The sequence below is a fragment of the Anser cygnoides genome, chromosome Z (genome assembly GCF_040182565.1).
Source record: "Anser cygnoides isolate HZ-2024a breed goose chromosome Z, Taihu_goose_T2T_genome, whole genome shotgun sequence".
Lineage (NCBI taxonomy): Eukaryota > Metazoa > Chordata > Aves > Anseriformes > Anatidae > Anser > Anser cygnoides.
In genome coordinates, this window is record NC_089912.1 from 59049381 (window position 1) to 59074721 (window position 25341).

The window sequence follows — 25341 nt, forward strand, 5'->3', positions numbered from 1 at the left end:
CCTCTGCAAGCACCCTCTGCGTTATTTGTCTACAGGTGATTCCATCCTCAGCTGCACAAGTGCTCTCCATCCCAAGACAGCGAACAAGCTGCAAACGTCTGCATGCACTGCTAGTGAACCAGGTAGCCAGCCCACCCTTGGTTTCATTTCTGAGCCTGGCTGGATTTCAGAGGGGATAGGGAATCAATCGCCCTCTTCCGTTACAAGCCCAAAGGGCCATTCAGAGATAAAGCCCTGCATCGAGACACAACAGGCCTGGCTACCTCCTGCTGGCAGAGACACTCGTAATTTACCTTACAGCACCCCAAGTTTAATGCCTATTTGTACTGGCACCTCCACCTCCCATGGCACACAGCTGGATTTCAGCCTGGTGATTCCAGGCCCTATTGCCTGTACACAGAGGCAGGTCAGATGGGATGGCGACTTTTACACCTGCTGGTAAATGGCTTTAGAAACAAAGCTTCCAGTGTTGGAGAACTCAGCACAGTCACAGTAATTGCTTATCTCCTCCACTGGTGAATCTCACCTTTTCATTTCTTATTGGAGTTCATCAAATTTTAACACCCCACATCACTTTTTGCTTGACTTTTGACGCCTGCTAGACTGAAGCAGGACCAAGCCTGGGTGCCCAGGAAGGCACTGCAGTAGTTCATGGTAAGCCTGCTTTCAAACCTCTGGACTTCTTTCAAGTCACTGCATGTATTAAAGATGAGCAGAGAGATTTTTCAGCCCATGAAATGTGGATGAAGACCCAGAAGTACCTGAGAGCCTGCCCCAGGTTTTGCTCCAGGCCTGGTGTGCTTTGCCTGCTGAAGAACCTGGGCAGAACCCCCTGCTGCCCTGCACTGTAGCATCAGGCACACAGCTCTCAAGAGGAAAACAAGGAGTGATTTTTCACGCTCTGAGCTTTGAAAAGTCCAATTCCTGGAAATGTTATTTAAAGCCCTGCTATGACCGTCTTTGCAATGGACTGCAGCACACAGAGGACAAACACCAAAGAATGAGGCAGGTGCACGATATCAAACAGGTGACATAATTGACTACAAAAAATTAGAGGGCACCTTTATGAGAAGGAGAGGGGGAAGGAAGTGTGTGTTATTACCACACACTCCCAATCTGGAGTCATAAATCAATCCTAATCCATGCTGAGATCAGCTCTACCAACTAATTGAACTGAAAAGCAAGCTGAAAGCAATCTAAATCCTAGCATTTTCCAGGGGGCAAAGGCTCCGTTCAGAAAGCATGTCCACAGCTGATCAGCTCTAAGCATGTAATTAGAGCCACAGGGTAAAGTCCTGGCCTTCACAGCAAGCTCCTGCGGAGTGGGATCCAGGCAGGACTTTGCCTGTCAGATTTCACGAGTGCTTAGAGACTTCCCTGAATCCAGGCAGGAATTTCAGCTTCTCAGAGAGAAAGCATTTGTGCGATTTATTTCTATTCCCTTCACAAAGAAGTCACACAAGGCCAAAATCTCCAAATGTTGGTGTCCTACACTGAGGCACGTTTTGAAGTTTTTTTGCTAGAGCTGGACAAACACAGAAACTTCCCCTCTGACCATCCCTGCCATAAGCCCTGGTTCCCAGGATTAGGATCTCAAGGGTGAATTTGTGGCTTGGCTTGAGGCTTAACTTCCCCAAGCCCTCAAAATACTCAAGCATCTCCTTCACTGCAAACCTGTCAGCAGTCTCAGTGGAGCCAGCACTTGCCCAATTAAGCAGCTCATTAATTGTTATGGTGGATGAAGTTTGCCTCCTTTGCAGGGGAGGTGATGCTTTTTGCAGTACAAATACTGTTGGACAGGCAGTCACTTGGTGCATTCAGCTGTTTAACAAGACAACTAATTTTTCACTCTTTGCTTAAATTCTCCGAGTCGAAAGGTTTTCTGAAAATTTCCCCAGGACAACAACTGGTGGTTTTCCAGACAAAGGCCACCAGAATTTGCTGGTGTGTCACAAGAACAGCAGCCAGCATATGCCTGAGGGGCTCTGGGCAGAGCTGAGGACATGCCTCCTTCCATTTATCCCTTGCAAAAGTGTGGAACAGTCTCCAAGAATTAAAATCCACCAAAAAAAAAAAAAAACCTGCCTTTGAGGTTACAAATAACAATGTAATATTTTGTTGAATTTATAAAGTCAAGCTATCAAAGAAAAAAAATTTAGTCTCATGCCTGCGTGCTTAAACATTAGTATTTTAACCAAGGGTTAATACAACCATTAGTATTTTAACCAAAGTTAGCTCAGACCATGGTACCCCATGCACAATGGGAGGTCAACAACTAGGATCATACAACACCATGTAGATCCCATCCTCTGCATGGGATGGAGACTGGCAACACACCTGAGATGTGCTAAATTTTAAGCCTTGGACCCCAAATTCTAAGCTAGGGATTTCAGGTGTAGCATTAAAGCTGTTAAGGAACAGGGCATTGCTCCAAAGTTCAACAGCATTTTTATCTGCAACACAAAGACAAATCTTGCTGTCATTTGAAAGACATCTTTTCACAAGAAACTACAAAGCAGAATAATTCAAATACACAAATGATAAAGGACTTGTGAAAGCATAACTCTTCTTGGTCTTTTGACAGAGATTTTTAAGATTCGCTGGCACATCACTTATTATGCAAATAAATAAAAAGAAATACAGCAGGAAAGCACAAAAGGCTCCTCACCCCTTACCTGATTTACTGCCAGGACTTCCAGCACAGTTCAACACTCATTGCTAAGGCCAGATCTTCAAGGCTCCATTAGTCCACATTTTTATTTAAAATATCAAATCATAAACCTCTTATTTCACAATGAAGCAGCCTAGCCCACGTTCCCCCAGTCCTCATGGATTTGGGAGAGTTTATTAGAAACAAAAATTTTCAAATAATCATCAAAAAGATTTTAGCTCTCCATTATTAACTCAGGTAAATTCAGCCGCTCTGAGAGTGAAGCTGTGGCAGGGGAGCAAACAAGACTCCCTGCTCCCCCCTGCCCCAATTTCTGCCTATTCTCAGGGATATCCTCCACCTGTACTAACAAGCAGCAATCATTCTCACCTGTTTTCTCCCACAGAGGACAATGCGATGAGGCTCTGAAGAGCTAGCAGAGTCCCTCAGCCAACATGCTGCTAGTTTGGGTTTTCTACCTTGCTGTTAAACATTGGCATCAGGCTCAAGATAAACAGGAGCTGTTATGGCATTTCTTTGCACGCATCCAGCCCCAGAACTTTTTATCTGCGTATTCTAACTGCTCTTATTGATTTTATTTTTAGCTTTTTAATTACATCAGGAAGAAAGATTATAAAACTTCTGGATACACCTCAAATTATTGTTAGGTCTTGTTTGCTCACTTTCGGTAGGGAAGAGAAACGGGGCCGTATGCATATACAGCTTGGAGTATAAATGACAGAAAAGTGAAAATCACCACCCACCAGCAGACTGGAGCTTCTCTCCCCACTGCATAACAACTGTGCCTGCGGTGCTCAGCCTGTTCCCTTCTTCAGCTGCTGGTTGCAGATTGCTAAGCGAAGCCACCTGGGAGGGAAAGCTTTCTTCCCAAGGCTCAGGTGTCCTCAGCAGAAGTGGCCGAGGCAGCCAGGAGATGAGGCAGGGGCATGGGCACCAGCACGGTGGGTATTTATGTGCCAAGGGCAGTCAGCTGAGAGCCCTTTCACAGTTAATGAGGGCTTTAAAAAAATATGAAGCCAGAAAGGACCTATTGACCTCTGAGAGATGGAGGGGAGATGAAAAGAGGAAAGAAAGAAAAAAAATAAAAAAGAAGAATAACCAGTTGAACATTAACCAGTTTTTCTGCCGTCATAGGGCTCATCCATTTTTTGTTTCTCCCATTTAGCTCACCCTGTCTTTCTCTATATAGTAAGAACTAGAGTAATTTTAACTTTTTGTATAAGAGAGGAGCAAAACTCCACTTCTAACATCAGTACAAATCATAGCAAAAGCCTCTTCTCAAGGCACAGGCCAGTTTTTTTTGATGGAGACAATCCTACATAATGAACAACAACCTGAGTCATAAAGTTAAATAAACCTTAATGTATTATTTTGCTTTTCTTTATTCAGACTGGTAGATTTGCTCACTCTTCTCCACTTGAGCACAGATTTTCTCCCCTCTTGCCCAAGCATTTTCTAGATGGGCAAAGGACACCTGGGGAGAGCTGTGCATGATGGCCAGCCTTGCCTGCACTGGACCATTGACCACTTCACCCCCTCTTTGCAACAGAAGCAGAATTAGGTCAGTGCAGAAGGCTCAGAAAAGTCTGATCAAAAAACTCTGGTTTGAAGACACCATCTGCAGTTCCTCCTCAGGTCACAACTTGCCAGATGCATTGTCTTTCAAAAAAAAAATATTAAAGATTTCACTAAAATTAAAATGCTACCTAAAGAAATATGGTTCTTGTTTCATGAAGACCTGGTCATCACTGCCTGCCAAATGTAAACTAACGCAAGTGATGTCTCATGAAGCCTCTTTGGAAGAGCTACCTTTAAGGATTAAAACTGAACTTTGAAGACTGATGTTGCCTCAGTCACTGCTAATCCGATCACCTTTTGTGTTCATGTCCTGCTCAGTTTTCCCTTCAAGCCCTTATCCTGAAGAAATACCCCTAAGAAACTTCTAAGACTTATCTCTGTTATAAATAAAGCAGCAGCATTAATACTTGAAGTACTTAATAACCTTCTGTCAGGATATGACAATAAAGTAAATTAATACTCCAAAGTCCTGATTTTGATCTCGCTTTCATTGGTTTTAGAGCACTAAAACTATTGGTATCATTTGGGTCATTTACAGTCAAATAACTGAGACTAGTCTGACCTTGCATTGCTCTAATAAATACATTACAGTAACAACAGATCTGGAGTCAAAAGAAGTTTGCCACTGGTTGCAACAGTAGCATGGTGTAAATAATACATGGATATTAGAAAAGCAATTACGTCCCAATATCAGAGCCCTTATCAGGAGCACATACTGCTCTGCAACACAAGCTGGCCTTGTCGGGATGAATGCCCGTGCTAAATTACAGTGTTACAGGTCAACCAGACATTCACTTTGTTTCTGTAGTTATGCATAACAGGAGACTGCTCCAAGGTTAAGGTCAGACTGATATGTATATATATGTACGTATACATATTTAATAGATCTCCGTTAGGACATGAGCTCATCCTCCAGAGAACACAGAACCCAACCTTGGCCTTGACAGGCCAGATGATGTCTCCATTTAACTCCAGTCCCTTTTGGGTGATGCACAGGATGGAGAGGGAAGGCACAATGAAGCTGTCTCAGAAAAATTGCTGTCAGTCTGATGTCATTTTAGAGGAACAAGGCCTATACCCAGCGTAAGCCCATAAACTGGGATGTGTTTCTACAAACAGAGCCCTGGCACGGAGTTCATCTGTGTAGACCTACAATGGAGGTGCCTAAAATTAGGAGAGGTGAATCTCACACTGAATATTGTTCCTTTGTATGTGTGGGAAGCGCAGACTCACCTTTTCTCTGTCCCTGTTTTTGTGCCTCTGAACTGAGGATACAAATACAAGATCCAGCTGAGTTCATTAATGCTGCTCAGGCCGTTGGAGATCTGTGGCCAAAGAGGGAGCCCAAATTCTCACCGCTCCATTTGTCGGGGTCTTACCACTTTGGAGCTGCTTCTCGTAAGGTCAACGAGCAAAACCTTGACCCCAGCTTTGGTCAAAGCCTTTTGTTACTTGGAGGAGATCTTGTTTGCCACTCAGAAAGGATGAAAGATTGCACTCTGAGATAAACCACGTTCAGTCTTCCTGTGCAAAGGTTATGACTGGGCTTAAAGAGAGGCGGTCAAGTCTAACAACCCAGATGGACCCATGTTATTGTACATAATTTATGGATGGATTAGAGGGAGCTTTTAACAAATTTCCGTCCTTTGCAGCAAGCAAAGCCTGTAATCTGCCTGTCCCTTTAAATTGCCATAATAATGGTGTAAAATTATGGAACAGAAAACAATAAACACAATTTACAAAGCCCGTCAGTGACAGTTATCATAATAATGCTGGTTTAGATAAGGGCGCAGTGCCAAACTACTTTAATGTTTTCTGAAGCATCCGCCGTAAGACATATATATGTTTACAGATGTTAATATTGGTAGAAAATTATTTTAGGTGCATATTTCTGTTCAAACAACAACAACAACAACAAAAACAGTATGAGCTGAATGAACCAAAAACAAGAGAGAAAAAAATACTGTTTAAAAAACAATGTCAATATGCTTTCTGGAGGAAAGGAACAGGCACCTTACTTAAAACCTTGCAGTGCAGCAGTGTAGCATTGATGCCTTACGGGTAGTAAAAATATTTAAGCATTATTGCTACTTTTTATAACAAAAAAATAACAGAATCAATAATTATTAACTATTTGTAATATATTTAAATTATTGTTAATTGATTATATATTATATATATGATGCCAGGCAGACAGCCCAGCACCCAACATTCAGGCTGCAGAAAGAAGGTGGAAAAAAACATTTCATAGCAAATATATGGATACATCAACAAGCTGTACAAACTCCTCAGTAACATACAACAAAACCTCTTTTTTTCTTAACAGTTCTCATTTTCCCACATCTCAGGCAGTGTTGTGCATGCACAGGGAGCAGTGTCTGGACTGGTCCAGGGCACAGGAGAGATACAGCCACATTAGCACAAAGTTCCACTATAGGTAACTTACTCCAGGTTTAATGCTATATTTGCAATTATTTTTTTCAGCTATTCACATTTCTGTTTCATCTAAAGAAAAGAAAAATTAAGTCTCCTGAAAATTAGTGACTCTTGAAGACGCTCCATGAGCTGACACTCTTTTATCTGTCCTCTGGAAGAAGATTATTTATGCAGCCACCAGTTTTGACTGCTCAGTGAACGCATTTTGTTTGCTTTTCCTGTTAGTTTTTAGTATAAAATTAAAAGTCAAAAGGCTAACAAATGAAAAAGCTGTTAAGGTGTAGGTTAATTAATCCCCAGAAATTGTCTTGCTCATGCAGCTACAAAGTTTGCTAATCATAAAAGTACATTTTTCAAGCTAAAACTTAGCAATATTCACTTAAAAATTGCAGTAGTGAAGTCAAAATTGCTGAGCACAGGAGATGGAAACGAGCTGGGCCACGAAGACAGTCTGTGTTGAACACCTCGCAGGGCACATTCACCTCTGATGAGCTGGCTGAAAACTCACCCAAAAAAACCTTAATTATAAAGATGCGAACGGTTACTACTTTTCCAACTGAAATCACAGAAGGCAGAGATTGCCACAAAGCCCCCAGATTATTTTTGTGGGTGTTTTATCAACCTGCTCTCCATGACAGGCAGATTAGCATCAGCCTGGCACAGTCTGTGAACTCACTGCGATAAAAAGATGTCAGGACAGTGGGGCACATCCTGGGGAGAGAGCACGCGGGGAGCAGCGGTGCTGGTTGCCTTCATTTCTTGTGGAAGGCCGTGTGTCCGTCTGTCAGTCCATCCCTTCTGCTCCCAATGCCCATGCTGAATTTCAACCACTGCTGACAGCAAGAAGTTAGAGCTCTCCAGGAGAGCCTCTTCCTGGAAAATTTAGGGAATTTTTAGGTAAATACAAAGCTCCTGTGGATAGCACACACATGCTTGTGCCTTCGTTACTCCAGAGAGCTCGGCAAGGGGAGAAATCCCAGCCACAGAGTGGGTTGTCTGTTGTCTTACATGGCAGAAAACCTCATTTAAACTCTTCTACTTATCTGAGCACTTGCAATATCTCTTTGCTGGGTCAGTCCTCCAGGGTGCGAAATAAGAACATGGGTGCAGCCTACAGCTGCTCTTGTATAAAGAAAAATAAATTAAATTAAAAAACCTGTCCACCACGATCCACAAATCCAGAAGAAGATAATTTTCTTCAGCTCCACTGCTCAGAAAACCATTTTGGATGTGTTGTGAATGTTTCTAGCTTGGCGACACGCACGGTTCTTCCTGCAGTCATGTGTGAACATTTAATTCTGCTAGCAACCTGAATACAGCGATACCAGCGGGTTTATTTTATATAATAAGAGGCCTGTGCTGACATAGAGTCAAGATCTGCTCTCCAATTGTTTTTACTAATTATTTCTTATGCGAATGAGTGAGGCAACTCACTGATTAGATAAAATGATATAAACAAATCCAGATAGTGTGAGTGTAACAGGCAATAAAGAAATACTGAAAGTCCAAAGGCACCAGTGTAAAGTGCTTGTGATTTGAGAGGAAACACCTCCAGGCCTTAAACAATAAAAGCAGCTGCTAGATGTGAGATAAATTTTTATATCATTACTGCTGCCCTCTGTAATCCCTAAGAGTTTATGAAAACCAAGGATGACAAATGGCTCTGGGAGAGCTGGGGTTTTGGGGTGAGCTGGTGGGGTGCAGGTGGGTTGTCCCCCTACAGCCTACGTGTCCCTGCACGTGGACAACCCTCAGGAGAAAAAGAGATGCATTAGAAAAACGCATCTTCATTAGAAAATAAGGCAGCTTGAGCGAGAGCAGGAGCCTCCTGGGCGAAGGTGCAGGGTTGCCAGGTGAGATGGGATTTTCAGCTTTGCCAGCTGCAGGCAGCTTGGCAGAAGGACAGAAAGGTCTGAAGGACAGGTCTGGTCTGTGCAGCCTCCTCCTGCCTCCCTTCAGAAAGAACCAGGGAGATCCCCCCGGCCATACATAGCAGCCAAAAGATTGCTGTGGAATGAAGTTTTTCTATTAGTATCAGTTTAGAACTAAAAAGACTGTTATCAGTTTAGGAGTTACAGAGTTGCAGGGTCTGGCTGCAGGGATAGTGGCAGTCCTGCATAACTGGTGCTCCATGAGGCTGAAAAATAAATCCCTGATGGTGATCGATTTATTCTCACCATCATTCAAAGGACCTACTCAATCAGTTTTCCAAACAGTGTGATACTGAAATCCATCACTGCAGCACAACCTTTCCAAAATGTCGCCATGTGAAACAAAGCTTCCAAGAGATTTATTAAGGATGTGATTGAAGAGACACTTCTGAAATACAAAAACATTTGCAGTACAGGCTACTTCATGAAACACCTATGTGGGAACTCAAAAATATGACCTAATCTTTTCAAATACACGGGATGCATGTTCCATATTTATCATTGTGAGCTGCACATCCACGGAAACATCCGAGGAGCACAGCATCAGGGCATCAAGTATTTTGTTTTATCACCTGATTGCTTTTGCAGTGAGCAGCAAAGAAAGCAAATTATTTGCAAAATTATCAGGTTCCCTCAGCGCCTCAGCATTCCTCAAGGGAAATAATGCGCTCAGAAACACGAATGTTCCCAAGATTAACTTCCACTGCCTGAAAGTCTTTTGCCTGCCTGACCTGACTGCAGCCCGTGGTTTTATCAAGCGCTGCTGAGCCAGCAGGCAGGGAGATGGAAACACTGCCGAGAAGTGCTCCTGCCCCACCTGGGGAAAGGGTGGCTTCTTTTCCCAAATACTTACCTGGAGCCTGGCAAGGCGGAAAGTTTGCTAAAACTGGCAGTGTGACAGTGCTGGCTGTCAGTACGTCTGACAAGACAGAGAACTGATGTTGTATTCTCTCTTTTTTTGCAAAAAATAAATAAAAAAGATGCCCTGTGAATAGTGGATTTGAGTGGGACAATCACTTCCCTTGACTGGCTAGCAATGCTGTGCCTGATGCACCCCAGGTTGGCCCTCCTGGCTGCCAGGGCACACTGCTGGCTCACGTTCAGTTTGCTGTCAACCACAACCCCCAGATCCCTTTCTGCGGGGCTGCTCTCCAGCGTCTCATCCCCCAAGCTGTAAGTACAGCCAGGGTTGCCCCTTCCCAGCTGCAGAATCCGGCACTTGCTCTTTTTAAAATTCATATTGTTGGTGTTCACTGCAGTAGTTACAGGCACTTACATAAGATCTTCCCTCTCTGTGATGGACAACAGCTCCTTCGTGGATTTAAATGGTTTACTTCTCTATCCATACCACTGGGAGATGACCAAAACCTAGAGTGCTGCAAGCACCTCACCAGCCAGCAATAGATCCTGGTCATCATAGCTGTAGAGCTGGTGGGCAAAGCCAACCAACCAACCAACCAACCAACCAACCAAAAAAAGATAAAGATTCGTGAAGAGATGTTATTTCAGGAGGTGCTGCCTTTGCTGCAAGAAGGGAGGTTAGGATCTGTGTTGGCTCCTCCCAGCAGGCCCCACAACGTGAAGGCATCTCGCTGGGCACCCTCGGGAGTGAGGAAGCAGCAGCTCCCAAAAGCAACAGGACTCATTTTTTAAAACTAGCACGGAACTAAAATCTGACACTCAGTACCACACAGCACTGCCGAGGCCAAAAATACAAACTGGCAATTGCAGTTTGAGGGAATACCCGCAGAAGGGCCGTTTATTGCTTTTCCGTATTTCTTCTGCTCTTTCCCCAAGAATCCACTGCTGGGCACTGTCAGAAACTGGCTGTGGTGAAACATCTCTCTAATCCACTGTGGCCTTTTATTTATCCTCTCTCAGAGGAAAGGCTGCAAACGCCACTATGGAAAATGACGGATGCTGCGATCTTGAGGAAATGAACCATTCCTTGATTGCTTGCTTAGCTGAGCAATTTGCAACGTGATAGACGCCAATTATATCATACAGTGTCAATTTGTCTATTCATTTTTCCCTCTCCACATGTTTCCTCTTCTTGATTGAATAATCACTGACAATAATCACAAGCAGCTGTGGGAAGGAAGTGCATCCATTGGGTTTAATGTCAGCAGGAATGAGAACTGATTTCTCCAGTATTCACCACAGCTCTGCATCTTCCAAGGAATGTACATTTTCCTTAGCAGAGTGCTATTATCAAGCTCAGCTTATTTCTATCACCCACTTCTATTTCAGTTTATGATCTGAAACAATAAAGATCCACAGGAAAATATCCAATTGCAAAAACATATGGTTGTTCGGTCTACTATTCTGTATTCCCACAAATATTTTTACAACTGAGTTTTAATTCTCCTGATGCTTCGAGTGTGGATGGAAGTAGAAGCTCATAAGGCTGTGGCTGCATAAGGTCACTCAGAGCCAAGGGAGATGGGTTTGCTCGCCACGTGAAGGTGAGGACAGTAAAGGACAGAGCTGTCAGGAAGGTGTTAAGCAGGCAAACCCAATGGGTTGCAGAGGCTTTTCACAGCTTGTCTGCGTACGGATCGCTACTCCTTGTAATAAATCATCTTACTGTGTCCATATGTATCGTATGCTACAATCCAGTATCTAACATCGAATATCAAGTGATCAAAATACCAAATTCTCAATTTATATCATCGTATAACCCTGCATTTACTTTTATGTGTCTGTATACATACATGATGTTATATCACCATATAACTCAGCAGTGGTGTTCCCCAGTTATACGAACCAATTTCTCCCAGCTGAGCTTCCAGCTCTCCCTGTTCAGAGACACAGAACAGCAGAAAATATGAGTCTGAAGGCACGAAAAGTGACACAAAGATTGTCTTTCCCATAAAACTGTTAAAGTGGTTTATTCAATAGAATTAAATCATCTTTCAAACACAGTGACACAGACCCAAAAAAAAAGATACCCTGATTACTGCTTTAGTTATGGCTTACATCAATTGATAGGCTTTCTATTACAACCATAATACAGCTACAGAAACAGTAAGCAAGAATTACAGGGTGGAGGATGGAAAAAAGAAAGGTGACTCAATGGACACGATGGCATTAACATCAGCATGAAATTACCATGACTCCTCTTGTATTTGTCCGCCCCTGCTGTCAGTGCCTTACCGAAATAACAATCACGGAACAAGCTTTATTTTTGTACTAGCCCAAGCTCTCTTTGCACAAAGACACAGTTTTGCTCCAGCATTTCCAAAGTATTTGTTTTCCACCAGGTGAAAATGGGGGGCATACAGCACAAGCTATAGGGAGCAACGGAGACATTTCAGTGTCTTGGCCCATCCCACTGCAGACAGCTCCAGGTAAAACAGACATTTCAAGAGCTAGCCAACACAGTTTCTGATTTTGCTGGCTTAATTTGTCACCATTTTACATGCTAACACATTTTACAGTGATTAGTACAGTTAAAAACATACATCAACTTACCCAAAGATCAAACACCGAGAACATTTATGGCTTCTAAAGAGAAAGTCAGACACGTCAGTAACATATTTACAGCTTTCAGTCCTTGAAGTGGTGAGGCAGCCCTGTCTTTCTTGAAGCTTCCCACCGCGGCCCAGTCCCACATTTCTGATGTTTCTCATGCTGAGGGCTTTGGGGAGCGCTGCAGGTGCTCAGGCCTGGGACTCAGGCTCCCCCACTTAGCGTACTTTCGGGTTTCCCCTAAGGTTTGTTGAAAAAGCACTTACGTACAATTGCTTGTTGGTTTAGGATCCCATGCAGACAACACGGCGACGTCCAGAAGCCTCACCCACACTAGACGGGATGACCTTAAGACATAAAATGATTATAGTCTGGGAGGGTGGGTTTTCGGAGATGCAGGTTATTGGCTTGCCTTACAAGCTTTGGACCCGATGCTTTCCTAGCGAAGCCAAATGCAAACAGTGATGGCCTCAGAGGGAACGGGCTGAATCCCGCCTTCACGGCGTTCACGTCATTGATGAATTCCATGCTGGTATTTCCAAGCAAGCCGAAAAAAGAACTCTTCTCTTGAGGCATGTGATTCACACACATACAGCTGGGTACGGGGGGTTCGCTGTGGCCTCACACAGTGACTTACACTACCAAGATGAAATGCTTTGCATAGATGAGTTTGAAAAGATGGAAAGTGCAGAAATCTGGAAGGGAGAGTGACAGTCACAACATTTCTGCTTCCAGATAAGTTTGTTCTTGACACACACCATTAAAAACACAGTATTGCTACTGCACCGTATCTACAATATATTAAAAAATGTATTCTTAAACAAGTAAGAAACAAGAGGCTGCTCTTCCTGCCCACGACCGGGGTCCATTTTGGAGGCTTTCTCTGAAGTACACTGAACTTTCCATAGATTTCACTGGATTTCGGAAAAGGCCCTAAGAATAAATACTGCCTCCTTTATTCCTGAAACCTCATCTCACTCCAGAATTTCCCAGGGAATTTGGCCCCTAGGGATTGCTAAATATCGTCAACATTTCCTTCTCAACGTATGTGTAAAACCTCCGAAGTTCTCTGCACGCTGAGATACAAACCAGACTGGGGGACGGTTCATTTCCAAGCTTTCCATTTTCACTACCCAAGCTTGTAAAATTACAGCCTTGCTGACAAGCCACTAGGCCTCAATTTAAAAGGACAGATTCCCTCTCATTTCACATCTTTTATCCTCCCCATCTTGCCTCACACGCTAACCAGAGCTCGCTCCCTCCTGCCACGTCAAGCCGAGCAGGGGCAGCCTGCCCACGAAGCTATGTCACCACGAGTGCCTCAGGCCTTCTACTGATCCACCAAACCCCACAGAGATGACTGTTCCTAGAGCTGCTCCCCTCCATCCACCACATCCAGCCATCTGGAGTGAACACCACCTTCAATTTCTTGCCAATTTCGAGCCTGCACAGGGGTAGTTTTTGTTGGGGACCGGGGTTGCTGCTCCTCGCTATCGCAAGCTGTGAAGCTCCATGTGTCACCTCTGTGGTGTTACTCCACAGCACTAAAGGCTCGGACCAGAGCTGTGGTTGCAATCTCCCAAATTCCCTTCATGTGGTTTTTCCAGGTGATCACGGACCTACTCACCGTGGTGGCTCTCCTCCCAGAGGTCCCAGCAGAAGAAGACACCAGGGCATTGCTCCCCTTTTGCAGTTCCTGAACTAGCTTTGAAAATTCCATTGCAATCACAGAAAATATGCTAAAATATTATAATGGAGCTACCACTATTTAATCTGTTCTGTCCGACAGCAAAGTTGGATTCCATAAATCAAAAGCAAGCAGCTGAACTACTCTGACTAAATACTTCCTTCCCTCTGATGAAAGCACTGGCGGATTCATAAGCCTCCTCCGCCGACCTGACAATCAAGGAGAAGCAGGCCTAGCTATGTTTTTCTGACTGAATTTGCATTGCCAGTGTATGAAGATCTCAGGAGCTTCTTAAGAGATTCTCATAAATACTACCAGGAGTCAGTGATTAAACCATAATATTGTAATTTTTTCTCTCCCTGTCTCAGATCTCATATTCTCAACAGAGCCGGGATTACAGCCTGAGCTCAGGATGAGGTACCAGGGAGATGACAGCCTTTCTTCTTGGACAGATCAGATTTTTGCATCGGGGGATTGATTCCTATAAGGATCATCGAGTCCAACTCCTGACTCCACACTGGTCTACCCAAAAACTCAGACCATATGACTAAGAGCACAGGCTTTTGAACAGGTTCTTTGGAAAAAAAGGTTAAGATTGAACATTTGGAGCTTTGACCATACGGGAGGAAGGAAACAAAATAGCCTCAAACTCAGATAAATTACTGACATCAAAAAAAAAAAACACCTACTAATGGCAGAAAATAAGGAGGGTCCTTCCTTCTTTCTGCAACAGCCCTTCTCGTTGTCCATTTCAGCAGGATGGGCAGAAGCTCAGGCTGGTCAGTACTGGCTCAGCCACCCCACGGTGACATTGCGCAAGAAGCAACCTCTGCACAGCTGAAACCTCCCGGGCACTATTTCCATCCTCAGCCCTCGCTCCTGCACACAGGACAGCAGGGATCTGAACTTGCAGTGCCCACTGCGAGGCAAGGAGGCCAAGAAAAACCTGAAAGCTTCCGCATACGGCATTTCTGACAAAAATGCCATCATTTTTCAACCAGTTTTCAAGCAACACCTGAAAAGCGAATCAGAAAGTAAACACGCCGCAACATGCACTTCATATTTTATAGATATTTCTTTAAGTATCTTTCTGGCTTGCTAATCACTCCCTACATCTAATTATACACCTATGTACACCGTCACAGGCACGTCTGGGCCTGTTTCTGCAGTCCCTACACAAATAAAATACCCATCCACTTGAATGGGAGCTCTTTTCAGATAAATGTTGCAGGATTGGGCCTTTGGTGCACATGTGCAAGTATCCTGCACAGACATTTTTAACATCATTAAAAAAATATAGTAGTTATAGACTTGTAACCCATCAAAAATCTAAACACAGTACAACTGCACTTATTACAGTATCGCCTAGGTGAATTTACATTGCTCATTTATATGAAGCAAACAAAGGAAAGGAAATGTCTGTGTCCCTGTAATTACAGGATAGCCGTAATTACAGTTTTGCTTATCCTTTTGTCTATCCAAAAAGTCCAAAAGGATTTTTGCAACTAATCAGGGATTTGCACCGCTATTTTCCAACATACCAACGCTTCTCAAATGCCTTCCCTTCTTTTTGAAGTGTCTCTTTCAACGGATCAGACTCCTTTCAGACGCTTTTGTTCGCTTCAATCAACATAGCGAAGAAAAACCTTTACCAAAGAACATATCCTTAGCAAAGCAGCAGCAGCAAAGCAATACTGAAGACACTACCAGACCCTTACTCAGGAAGAGTAAGAAGTAAGGGCTCTACGTACCAGCTTCAGCATCATTCCTGTTATCATAAAGCTTAATACACAGCAAAATGGCCAACCTACGGGTCACGTTGCTCTCTACACAGCACTTCTGTTACAGCACTTCATTATCAAAGCCCTTTTCACATTAATTTACAAAACACAGCAAAGACAAAGATCTCTTTTGCATATTAAATCAAGGAAACCATTTCATCTACAAATGCATCCTCAGCGCGCTGCACAGCTCACAGCTAGCTGATAGGAGGTGGTGCTCACCAACACACAGCACAACAAGACCAAAAGCACAACGCAAATACATAAAGCTTAAGCACAGGCCCTTCACCTACTCCTGGCTGATATTTCCCAAGTGAGCTCTGACTCTTTTACCAAGAACATGGCTTGCTTTTAAAGTAATCAGACCTCTGGAGTCTAGTGTAAAAGAAATACAGACTCTTGTATACCATCCCAGACACTGCTGGTCAGTAGGGACTTTTGAAACGGTGACCATCGTGCTTCACTCCCTTTTAGATCACTTTATCTATAGTGTGAGCAATTTCTAGACCTCTCAGCACAGCGCAGAGGCTTTTAAAAGAAGCTTTGTGCATTCATGCATTACAAAATCAAAATCCAAGTCCTTTTTGGATTCAAACACCCACCCAAAACAGAAAAGCATCCCTCACAGAGGATGAGCACTTTAAACCCCAAATCCTTGTAATTTAAATAAGACAAGACAAGGCACTGGACAACAGCCCAAGTGCTTCAAACTAACAAGTTACACGAGGAAACTCTGCTCATTTTAATTATGCCAGCACAGCTGAAACAGCAAACCTCACCATCCTGTGTACGTAGTTATACCGATATCAAAGGGCATATGCCAGCAGCCTACTACACTGTGGTTCAGCAGCCAAAATAAACTCTGGCAGCATGTGGCATCTCTTCTGAGTCAGGATTTTGCCAGTTTAACTGTATCAGGTGGAAAATCAAGCTTGACATAACTGAGTTACATTGGTAACCTTTTATAGAATACACCAGCCCTTTTATCATCCTAGTAACATTCTCAACACAAACAAACGCCACATTAAGACACCTGAGGTCTTGAAATGCATAATTTTAAAATAAGCATCATACTCCAAGCCACAAAGTATCTTCTTTGCCTTTTAACTTCATGTCCTGCAAGTACTTATCACAGATACCTGAAAATATTTAACTCAACCTGCACAACAGCAGATCAACATCAGATTCTCTCACAAAGTCTTTAATAAAATTGAAGAGGAAATGCTTTTTCTATCCAATGCTGTGATATTTGAACCAAAAATCAACCCAGAACATCTAACCAGCGTAATCTCCTTGTCATTTAGCCCAAGAAAAGGTTGCAGAAGTGTGAAGAATCACATTTCTTCAGTAAAGGCTTCAAACTGAAGCTGCGATGGTCACTGTAGGAGAAAGTGCACACGTTGCACATACGTTAGCGAGAAGGAAAGCATTACAGGCAATGAGAAAGAAAACATTATCAACAGAGAAGAACAGAAATGTAAGACACAGGAAAGAAGAAGAAAGAAGCTCTAAAACAATTAGACATCATGATCAACACAGTTACCTGTTGCAGAGAATGGGAGCTTAACATTCTCTTCTATCCCAGCTGAATAATTTCATAAAGTGACCTTGTTTGTTCCTATCAAATCTATCTGCTATTTTTCACCAATACTTTGTGACATTACAGAACAAAGACCTCAAGTTATACAATTGCCCTTAAAACTATAATGCTAAAGAATATTTTCAAAAACCCAAATGCCAGAGAACAGTGCTTTCAATAAAATCTGGCAATGCCCCAAGGTACTCGACTCAGAAACCTATGTAAAGTCATATAGTATGCTAAAATTCTCCACCACCGATTCTCCTCAAAAGTTTGGTGCTTTTCTTCATAGTGAAATGATAACTATATTTATGTGCTCTGTATATCTCTAAACCTATTGGAAATGTGCTTCTTATCCAACTTGCTTTCCAGGGTAGCGCATACCCTGGGGCAGAGGAGTTCTGCTTCACCCACACTGTTACGGACCCAACTCTGCTAGCAGGAAGGATGCTGGTATCCTAGATCCTATGGGATGCAATGCCTTGAGGAAATTTATATCAAACAATTATTGCATAATCTCAGGGTGTAATAAAACCTCCTACACTGTACAGGGGTTTTGAGTTCCTGTTGCACTGTTGCATCAGACGAAGAAGTGTCTTTGTCAACAGCAGCTACAGGTCCCTGTATGAACCCGCAGGATCCCCTTGCTATGCATGTGAAGAAAGTTGAAGATTTCTGAAGGCATAGCATGAAAACCAGGGCGAGGTTTCACATTGTCATAGTAGTGGTGAGTTATAAAAATCCCTGAGGGGTTCATGGGGAAGGCCCAAAAGCCAAAGAGGTGGACCTCTTCACAGAGCTCCAGGGCAGCAGTCACCAGGATCAGTCCCGTGCTAATCCGCTTGGCCCGCACTCCTTGGCCAAGCCAGTAGCGTGAGACATTTATGAGATACTGGGGATGAAAGTAGTAAACAGCTTGCTGAGATTCAAAATCATCCAGGACATATTTGACCCGGATTGAGACGTCCGTGTTGCGGGTGTTGTAGAAAGCCGGCAGCAGCACAGAGGCGTTTTCATAGACCTGGAGCACATCATAGAAAGGCTTCCTCCACTTCTCCAGCTTATGAAATCTACAGGGAAAAGGATGCAAGCAACAGTCAAACCAATACAGTCTCAGTTTGGACCAGCAGATAAGAAATCCAGAGCGGGCTTTTACTGAAAAATTTCTGATACAGAGATAATTGAAATAATGTTTCAATTAACAAGGGCAATATATTTAGACCTGTAGCTAAAACATCAGTATGAAATGTAGGGCAAAATGCAGGGGATAAAATATATATATATATATATTCTCCCCTTTTTTGACAATATTACAGTGGATGAACTTCGTAGACATTTCTGATTATGTCTCATTTCTCCTTTTATTATGAGAAGTATGTAATTTTTCCAAGGCTTGGTCAACTGTATAATGCACTATGCAGTGCAGAACAGTTCAAAAAACTGGCAAACACCAAAGCAGAGGAAAAACATTTCTAAATTAGAATTTCTAACTGTAACATCTAAAAGAAAACTGCAGTGCAAGAAAATTATGAAAAAATTAAACACATTCACCCACCAAGAAAGGTCAAGAGGAATTAGCCCCATGGTCCCAAACCTGTCAGCAAGGTGGTGTGAAGGTATTAACAAATTTAAAATTGAAATCACCTGGTCAGTCCTGGCTCCAAAGTTTAACTGGCATTTTTGTAAAAACATATGATGATGTGTGTTTATTTAAGCATTTAGGGTGGGATCAAGTCAATTCCAACCTAATGAGTCCGAAACATTTTCCTGGGGCTTGCCAGCACCACACAGGAATTCCAGGGGAAGGATGGCTCTGCTGTTATGAGTTTAGTTCATTGGCTTCCCACTTTCTATTATCAATGTGAAGGTTTAAATGTTTAACACATTTTTTTAAGTTGTTACTGATTCCAAATAATTTCACTTTGTATGGAATGTATGATTCCTAGTGTCAGTTATAAGTAATATTGGGATAAAAATTCTCTTTAACAGTTAGAATTTAATGAAAGGTAGATTTGGAAAAGCAATAGGAGACGAAAACACAAAGAAGTGAAATGACCTCTCTGTAATTATACTGGGATTGACTGTCACAACGTCCGTCTTTACCCCAACGTCTGTGAAGTATTTCTCAGATATAGGAGGCAAATTGCATCTATAAAGGAAAAAAAATAGTGAGAAAGTTAAACAATTCCTTACACCTTTTCAGCATTAGAAAGTAGAATTGATTTAAGCGTTTCTTTCAGTCAACAAATCTAGAAACACTTTGAGAATTTAAAATCATATGAAAACACATTGACGTCTGGACTGTGCATTAAAGTACCAAGTTCTTAGGGGCTGTATAAAGACCTCTGTTCTCCCCAAAGTCTGTCAGAGCTGTCCTCTTTTGGCAGATGTAGCCAATGTTCACTCATTTTGCTCCCTTAGTAGCAATTCAGCTATTTACTTTGGTAATTTAGAGCCAGAATTTGGATGAAGCTCCAAGGACAATCATCCTCTAAAATGAAGGACTTCCTCAGCACCAGCTCAATTGTATTCTGTAATTAATACACAAGCTATACTTCTAACATTGTGTTTAACATGTTTTGTTTCACACCCAAGAGAATTTAGGGGATATGCTACACAAGAGAGAAATCAGTCCAGTCCCTAATTAATCCAAAACAACCTGCTTCCCCTCCTCTTCCCTTTGTAAGTATCTCCCAGTGCAGTATAAGAGCAGCAGTTCTGAATGTACAGATTTGACAGTGGATGTCAAAGCTATTAGGAGCAAACGTGAACGTTTGCAAAACTCGACCTCACCCTGGCCTTGACCTAGATTCGTCACCTTACAAAATTTAGGGCATACCTCAAGAGATGCTGAAATTACTGAAAAACACACTTGCACACAAGCTTCACTTCCATAGGAAACTCAATTTAAAAAAAAAAAAATGCAGCGTGTATTGTCAGAGGCAAAATAAGTGTTCTTACAGCTGGTCTTACCCTCAGTTCAAGCTAATGTTAGCCATCTGCTGACATTTTCAAAATTCTTGAAGTGATCTATGAGCCACAATAAAAGTCATCACTGTTTAGATCCTCACATCTCAAAACTACTGCTGTGCCTAATTCCAAAACACTTCCAAACTACTTTTGAAGATCAGGGCTGAGTAATAGAAAACCATGAAGGCATGTAGGGTAAGCAGTGCTCAGTGTTTTCAAAGTGTTACAGAGCAGTTACAAGCTCTCAATACATAATTTCTCTGTCCCAGGGAGGGAGCAAGTATAGTGGAGCAAACAAACGCACAAAAATCCTTCAAAGTCCTTCTCAGACTCAGGAGGTTCATATCTACCTCCCAGAGAGTCCTCTTTTATCAGGTCAGACAATTTTTTTTTAAACCACCTTGTCCTCCTCATGGGCATTGTTATTTCCAGCACTTTTCTCTGCTAGGTCATGCAACATCCTTCTGAAGTCCTCTAGCATTCTCAGTTCCACCTAGCACTGGGCACCACATTCATTAGATTATATTTGACTAAGGTTTTCAAATATTTTGCTTTAATATTTTTAAACAGTCAACTCACATCAGGATTAAGAAAGGTTAAATTTGTTGAAGGTGATAATTCCTTATAAAAACTATACAATCTGCATAAACTGTATAACTCCAAAAATTCTTCCCTGCAAAGAAAATAGTCACATTCCAGCACGCATCCAACATTTCATCACAGATCTCCACTCTGGCCAGTAGATGGTGATAGACAATAACAACTGGTAAATGCAATTGGTTTCTGTGGATTTTATACATTCTATTGCAGTATAAGTAATTGCTATCAGAATTTGTTTCATAAAAAAAATATTAGTTGCATGCTGCTGACCAGAAGGCTCCTGACAATACAAAGGTGTCCTGAAGGAATAGTTGAATGTCAGCAGTGCTCCGTAGTGTTTGCTATTTTAAATAATCATTTTGTTGCTGACCAAGACGGCGATTTCCAACAGTTTGGAGAACTGGTGTCAGACTGGAAAGTGGATCTGTTAAGTGGATTAAGGACACCTGTCTTTAAACATAAGCTCTACTTTAAAATTGATGACAGCAGACTTTAAGCTCCTAAACAGTAACATGGCTTTGAGCATAACACTGGTCCCATATGTTTTGGAGATGGTGAACCATTTTTTTTGCTGCACGAGTACTGATGTATTCATTCATATTTCAGTTCTACTTAAGTCTCTAATAAATTCCTGATACCAAAAAATCCAATTTCTATGTTCTGCACTGATCTCATCTGCTTTTTTTTAAGCAGGTGTGGTACTGTCCAAGAAAGAGTAACAGTGGTAAGAATGGACCTCCACTGAAAGTTCTTATACATAAATGATGACATTTGCTGCCCATATTTCCACTTCCACTCAATAGTTTGTCATCTCCAAGTGTAACGTGTCTTTCGTTTCAATCATACTAATAGCAGTGATCAAACATAGTAAAAAGGAATCTACCATACTAATTTAATGTATACAATGTAAAGCAGGCTTTTAAACTGAGGCAGATTGTATGAAGCCTAGACTGTTTCATGGAATAGAATTAGGACGATAGTTTAATATAAAGGGGGAACAGGAGGCAGAGAAAAGGGGTATGAAATTAGTGAACAGTGAAGGAAGGACCTGTAAAAAATTATTTTTCATTTGATGCCAAATTAAGAATACAATGAGTCAAAATTTGGACTAATTTTTATGGTATGAAATCAGAGAAATTCATTGATTTATGAAGTTATTTTAAACTTACAAAAATATACCTAAGGTCAGAAAATGGGCTAAGAGAAATAAAAAGATTTTCTTTTCTACAAAATAGGTCATGAATCTGTGAGCTAGCTGTCATATGCCATGACCCAAGCAAAGAACTTAATAGGATTCAGAGAGGGATTAGACATGCATATGAATAATAAAAACATCTTTCCTTCATATTAAGGATGATGATAAGACTGCTAAATTCTGTTATCCAGGGATGCAAGTAACAAGACAACCCTGACTATACAAAACCAGGGTAACTCCAGATACAGTGGGGAGTGCAGTGTAAAGACACCAAAACTTCAAAGTCACTTGGGTGTCTCTGCACAACCTGGAATCTGCGTTACTGATCAGCAAAACTCGCATTATGCAGCACTTGAGCTCTGCATCCAAAGAGACTGCACCATTTCACAAACACACCTCTGAGGCATGTGAGATGTATGGTGTGGAGCTGTTAAGGTCTTGCCAAGCTGCTTCTTATGCAGAAAAGGTCCAGAACTGTTCCAGAAAATCACAGCCATGTTCACAGGACACTACGCCTGGGCTAATGTCCACAGAAGGATAAACCCACAACTTGAGTAACAGGGCAGGCTGAATGAGGACATTAAGCTTTGTCAATAAATCAATGATTAACTACATGAGGATAGGGAGAAATAATTCCCCAAAGCCTAAATTTTCAATAAATGTCATATAGTGAAGTGTTTTCTTTGAAATCTCACCACTTTGTGCAAGAAGCAGACTTAACCAGTTTGTAAATCCCAGGTTTGCATGTGGGAAAGAGTAGCTTAGCAATCTTTTATTTGTTATTAAAACAGAAAACAGGCAAAACAAACAAACAAAATGGTGCTATGGTGCTTACCGAAACACAAAGTCTGCACTGTCAATCTCTCGGCCACATCTGCTGTTCTTCAGAATTCCTCCATTCCCGACCACTGCACATTTCTTAAACTGGGAGCGGTGGTATGGCATATCCTGCAACATCACAGCAAGGAAAGTTATTCTCCTGAACCACGGAAGGAACAAGTCTTTTATTTTATTTTTTTTGGTGCAGCTGCATCTTGCTGCAGATGCACTAATCATAGGAAGTTGACACTGGTTCTGGCCCATGGTGTACATAAGCAGAAGGGATTGTTTTCTGTGCAATTAGAGATGTTGTAAACCGCTAACTCAAAAAGAAAAATGTAATAAGCTCTTTTTGGTCCAGACTAAATAATGGAAGAAGTCATCTAGAAACCTGCTTTCCCTTCTGACTTCCACACGGGGGCATGAGCTATAAAATCAGCATATCCAAGGCATCGCCTTCCTAGCTGCCTGCATACTGCTGGCTGCCCAGGCGCTGATGTCCTGCTTTGGAGAAGTCTGCAGGTAGTCCCAGAGCAGCCAGTAAAGCCCAGAAGGTCCCTCTAAATCAGACGACACATCAGAGCTACTTATCAGAACCTAGGCCAAATTTTAGTGCTTGCCACTACTGCCTGTACTGATAGCATTAATGATTATTAAACAGCATTTGTACCACCAGCAGTGCCTAGAGCCTTTGGTAAGGCATCTTTAAGGACTTGGATGTGACTCATCTTTCTGTAATCTTTAGGCAAAATTCTGTCATCGTATGCACATATGCAGCTGCTGCAGAAGCCAGAAAGAGTCAAAATCACATCTCGGAGAGCAGAACTGGGCTGTTGGGGTGAGAGGGCCGTGATGCAGCACTGAGCTCCACTACACCTTATAAATATGTAGAGATGCACTTATGTAAGCATGAGAGCGCTCTTTTTTGTACATACATATTTTATCAATAACTTCATACTGCAAACTACAGAGAGACGTGGTAACGGCGTGACATTTCTAGGTGATTATTTCCAGGATCTTCCCGTAGCGTTCATAAATCATGAGGCAAAAGGGCACACATGCAATTATGCCTGTTTGACAAAAGCAGCACCTATCTAACAGAGAAGCATGACAGAGTTGTCTCTGCTTTATCCAGTGATTTCTTAACATGAAATGCCTCAGCAGTTCTGAAAGGGAATCAAAAGCCAGGTGTTCAGTCTCAGCATAATGCTTTGGTCCTTATGCTCTTGCTCCCTTGCTTTCAGCCTTGCATCTCCTACACTTGCCATGCAGCAGCCCTGCTCCTAGGCAGAGTGTGGCTTTGGCCCCATAGCTGCTGCCCAGTGCACCCCAAAGGCACTTTGGCACGTGATAGACACTGCAGAGCATCCTCGAGGCAGTCTTGGATAGATACAACAGCAGCTACAGGTCACTCCCAGCCAAAGAAAACAGGAATCTATAGTCTTTCATGCATTCATCTGCGTAATTAGGCAAGGATTTGAGTACTGTGCTCCTGGATGTAGATGTACCCATTCTTTGCACATCTCCAGATGCCAAAGCACTTTCCTGGATCTGAGTCCTTCCCCTGCTCTGCCCTAGTTTCCCATGTGCACATTTAGCACTGCCCTACCTTTTAGTCGTGATCAGAGAGCAAATGGATTAGAAGTTGTTAGACCCTCCAGGTCAACATTAATGACAGAATCCCATGTACTCAAACTGAGTATTTTCCTCCCTTTCTGAAAGGGACAAATTGCAGTTATCCCCTCCAAATACAGCATTTTAAATTCATGACATGTGCCTCATGATAAGTCAGTAGTCACGTGAGACCATTTCTGCACATCAGTCACAAAGTGCAGCGGGATTTACCCACCAGTTACAACATTTGCACTTTGGCCCTCAGGTCAAGGATTATCTGCTGAAAAGGTTTTGAATAATCTTTACGATGGATATATTTGAGAATTCTGCAGCCTGTTCACAGATAAGCTGCAAGTAGGAATAAGGATAAAAATAGTCAGTCACTGTGAATATGAATTATAAAATAATCATGCCCTGAAAAAGCAGATCTACCCCAAATGTTGGATTTATTTTATGTGAATATTGTACTTTAAAAAGTTCTGTTCACTAACGGCCTTTTTTATTCAGCTTTACTAAGTTACTTCATTAGCCACTTTGCAGATAGGTCGCCAATATTCTGCAGAAAAATGTATGTACATTGCACACTAGACTAGATGACCATTAGAAAATAGGATAACCAGTTGAAATATTGTATCAAAACTAAACATATTAAAAGTATAAGCAATGATGTTTGCAGAAAAGTCAAACTGCTTACTGCTAAATGCTTGGCTATAGGATATAATCTAATGCTGCAAGTAAAGTGAAGTTAAATCTGCCAATGGATAGAGGCATGAGGCACCTTTGGAAACATTTTGAAGATTTCTTGGTTGATATGGAAGATTCCACTAGTATCCACTTCATATTTCAGTTTAGTTCCCAAGGGAGTATTCTTCTGGGTGGTGAACAGAAAGGCAGGGGCATTGCAACACCTCGACAAAGTAGACCTGTAAAATGAAAAAGAGATCAATAAAATCCAGGAGCTGACAGCATGCTTTAGGATTTGCAATTACTATTACTCCTAAAAAGGCAT

At 42.1% G+C, this 25341-nt stretch overlaps 1 protein-coding gene across 7 annotated transcripts in view; it reads right to left on the reverse strand.

Moving 5' to 3' along the window:
* Positions 1–11995: 11995 nt before the first annotated feature.
* Positions 11996–25341, reverse strand: part of ST8SIA5 (ST8 alpha-N-acetyl-neuraminide alpha-2,8-sialyltransferase 5) — a 76502-nt gene continuing 63156 nt past the window's right edge. For all 7 annotated transcript variants that reach the window (XM_013183166.3, XM_013183164.3, XM_013183165.3 and 4 more), the window contains 4 exons: positions 25111–25255; positions 22735–22847; positions 19191–19283; positions 11996–18204 (listed from right to left, as the gene is read on the reverse strand). In XM_013183166.3, coding sequence (XP_013038620.1) covers positions 17736–18204; positions 19191–19283; positions 22735–22847; positions 25111–25255 — 820 coding nt within the window. In that variant the 3' untranslated portion in view covers positions 11996–17735. The remainder of the gene's footprint in view (positions 18205–19190; positions 19284–22734; positions 22848–25110; positions 25256–25341) is intronic.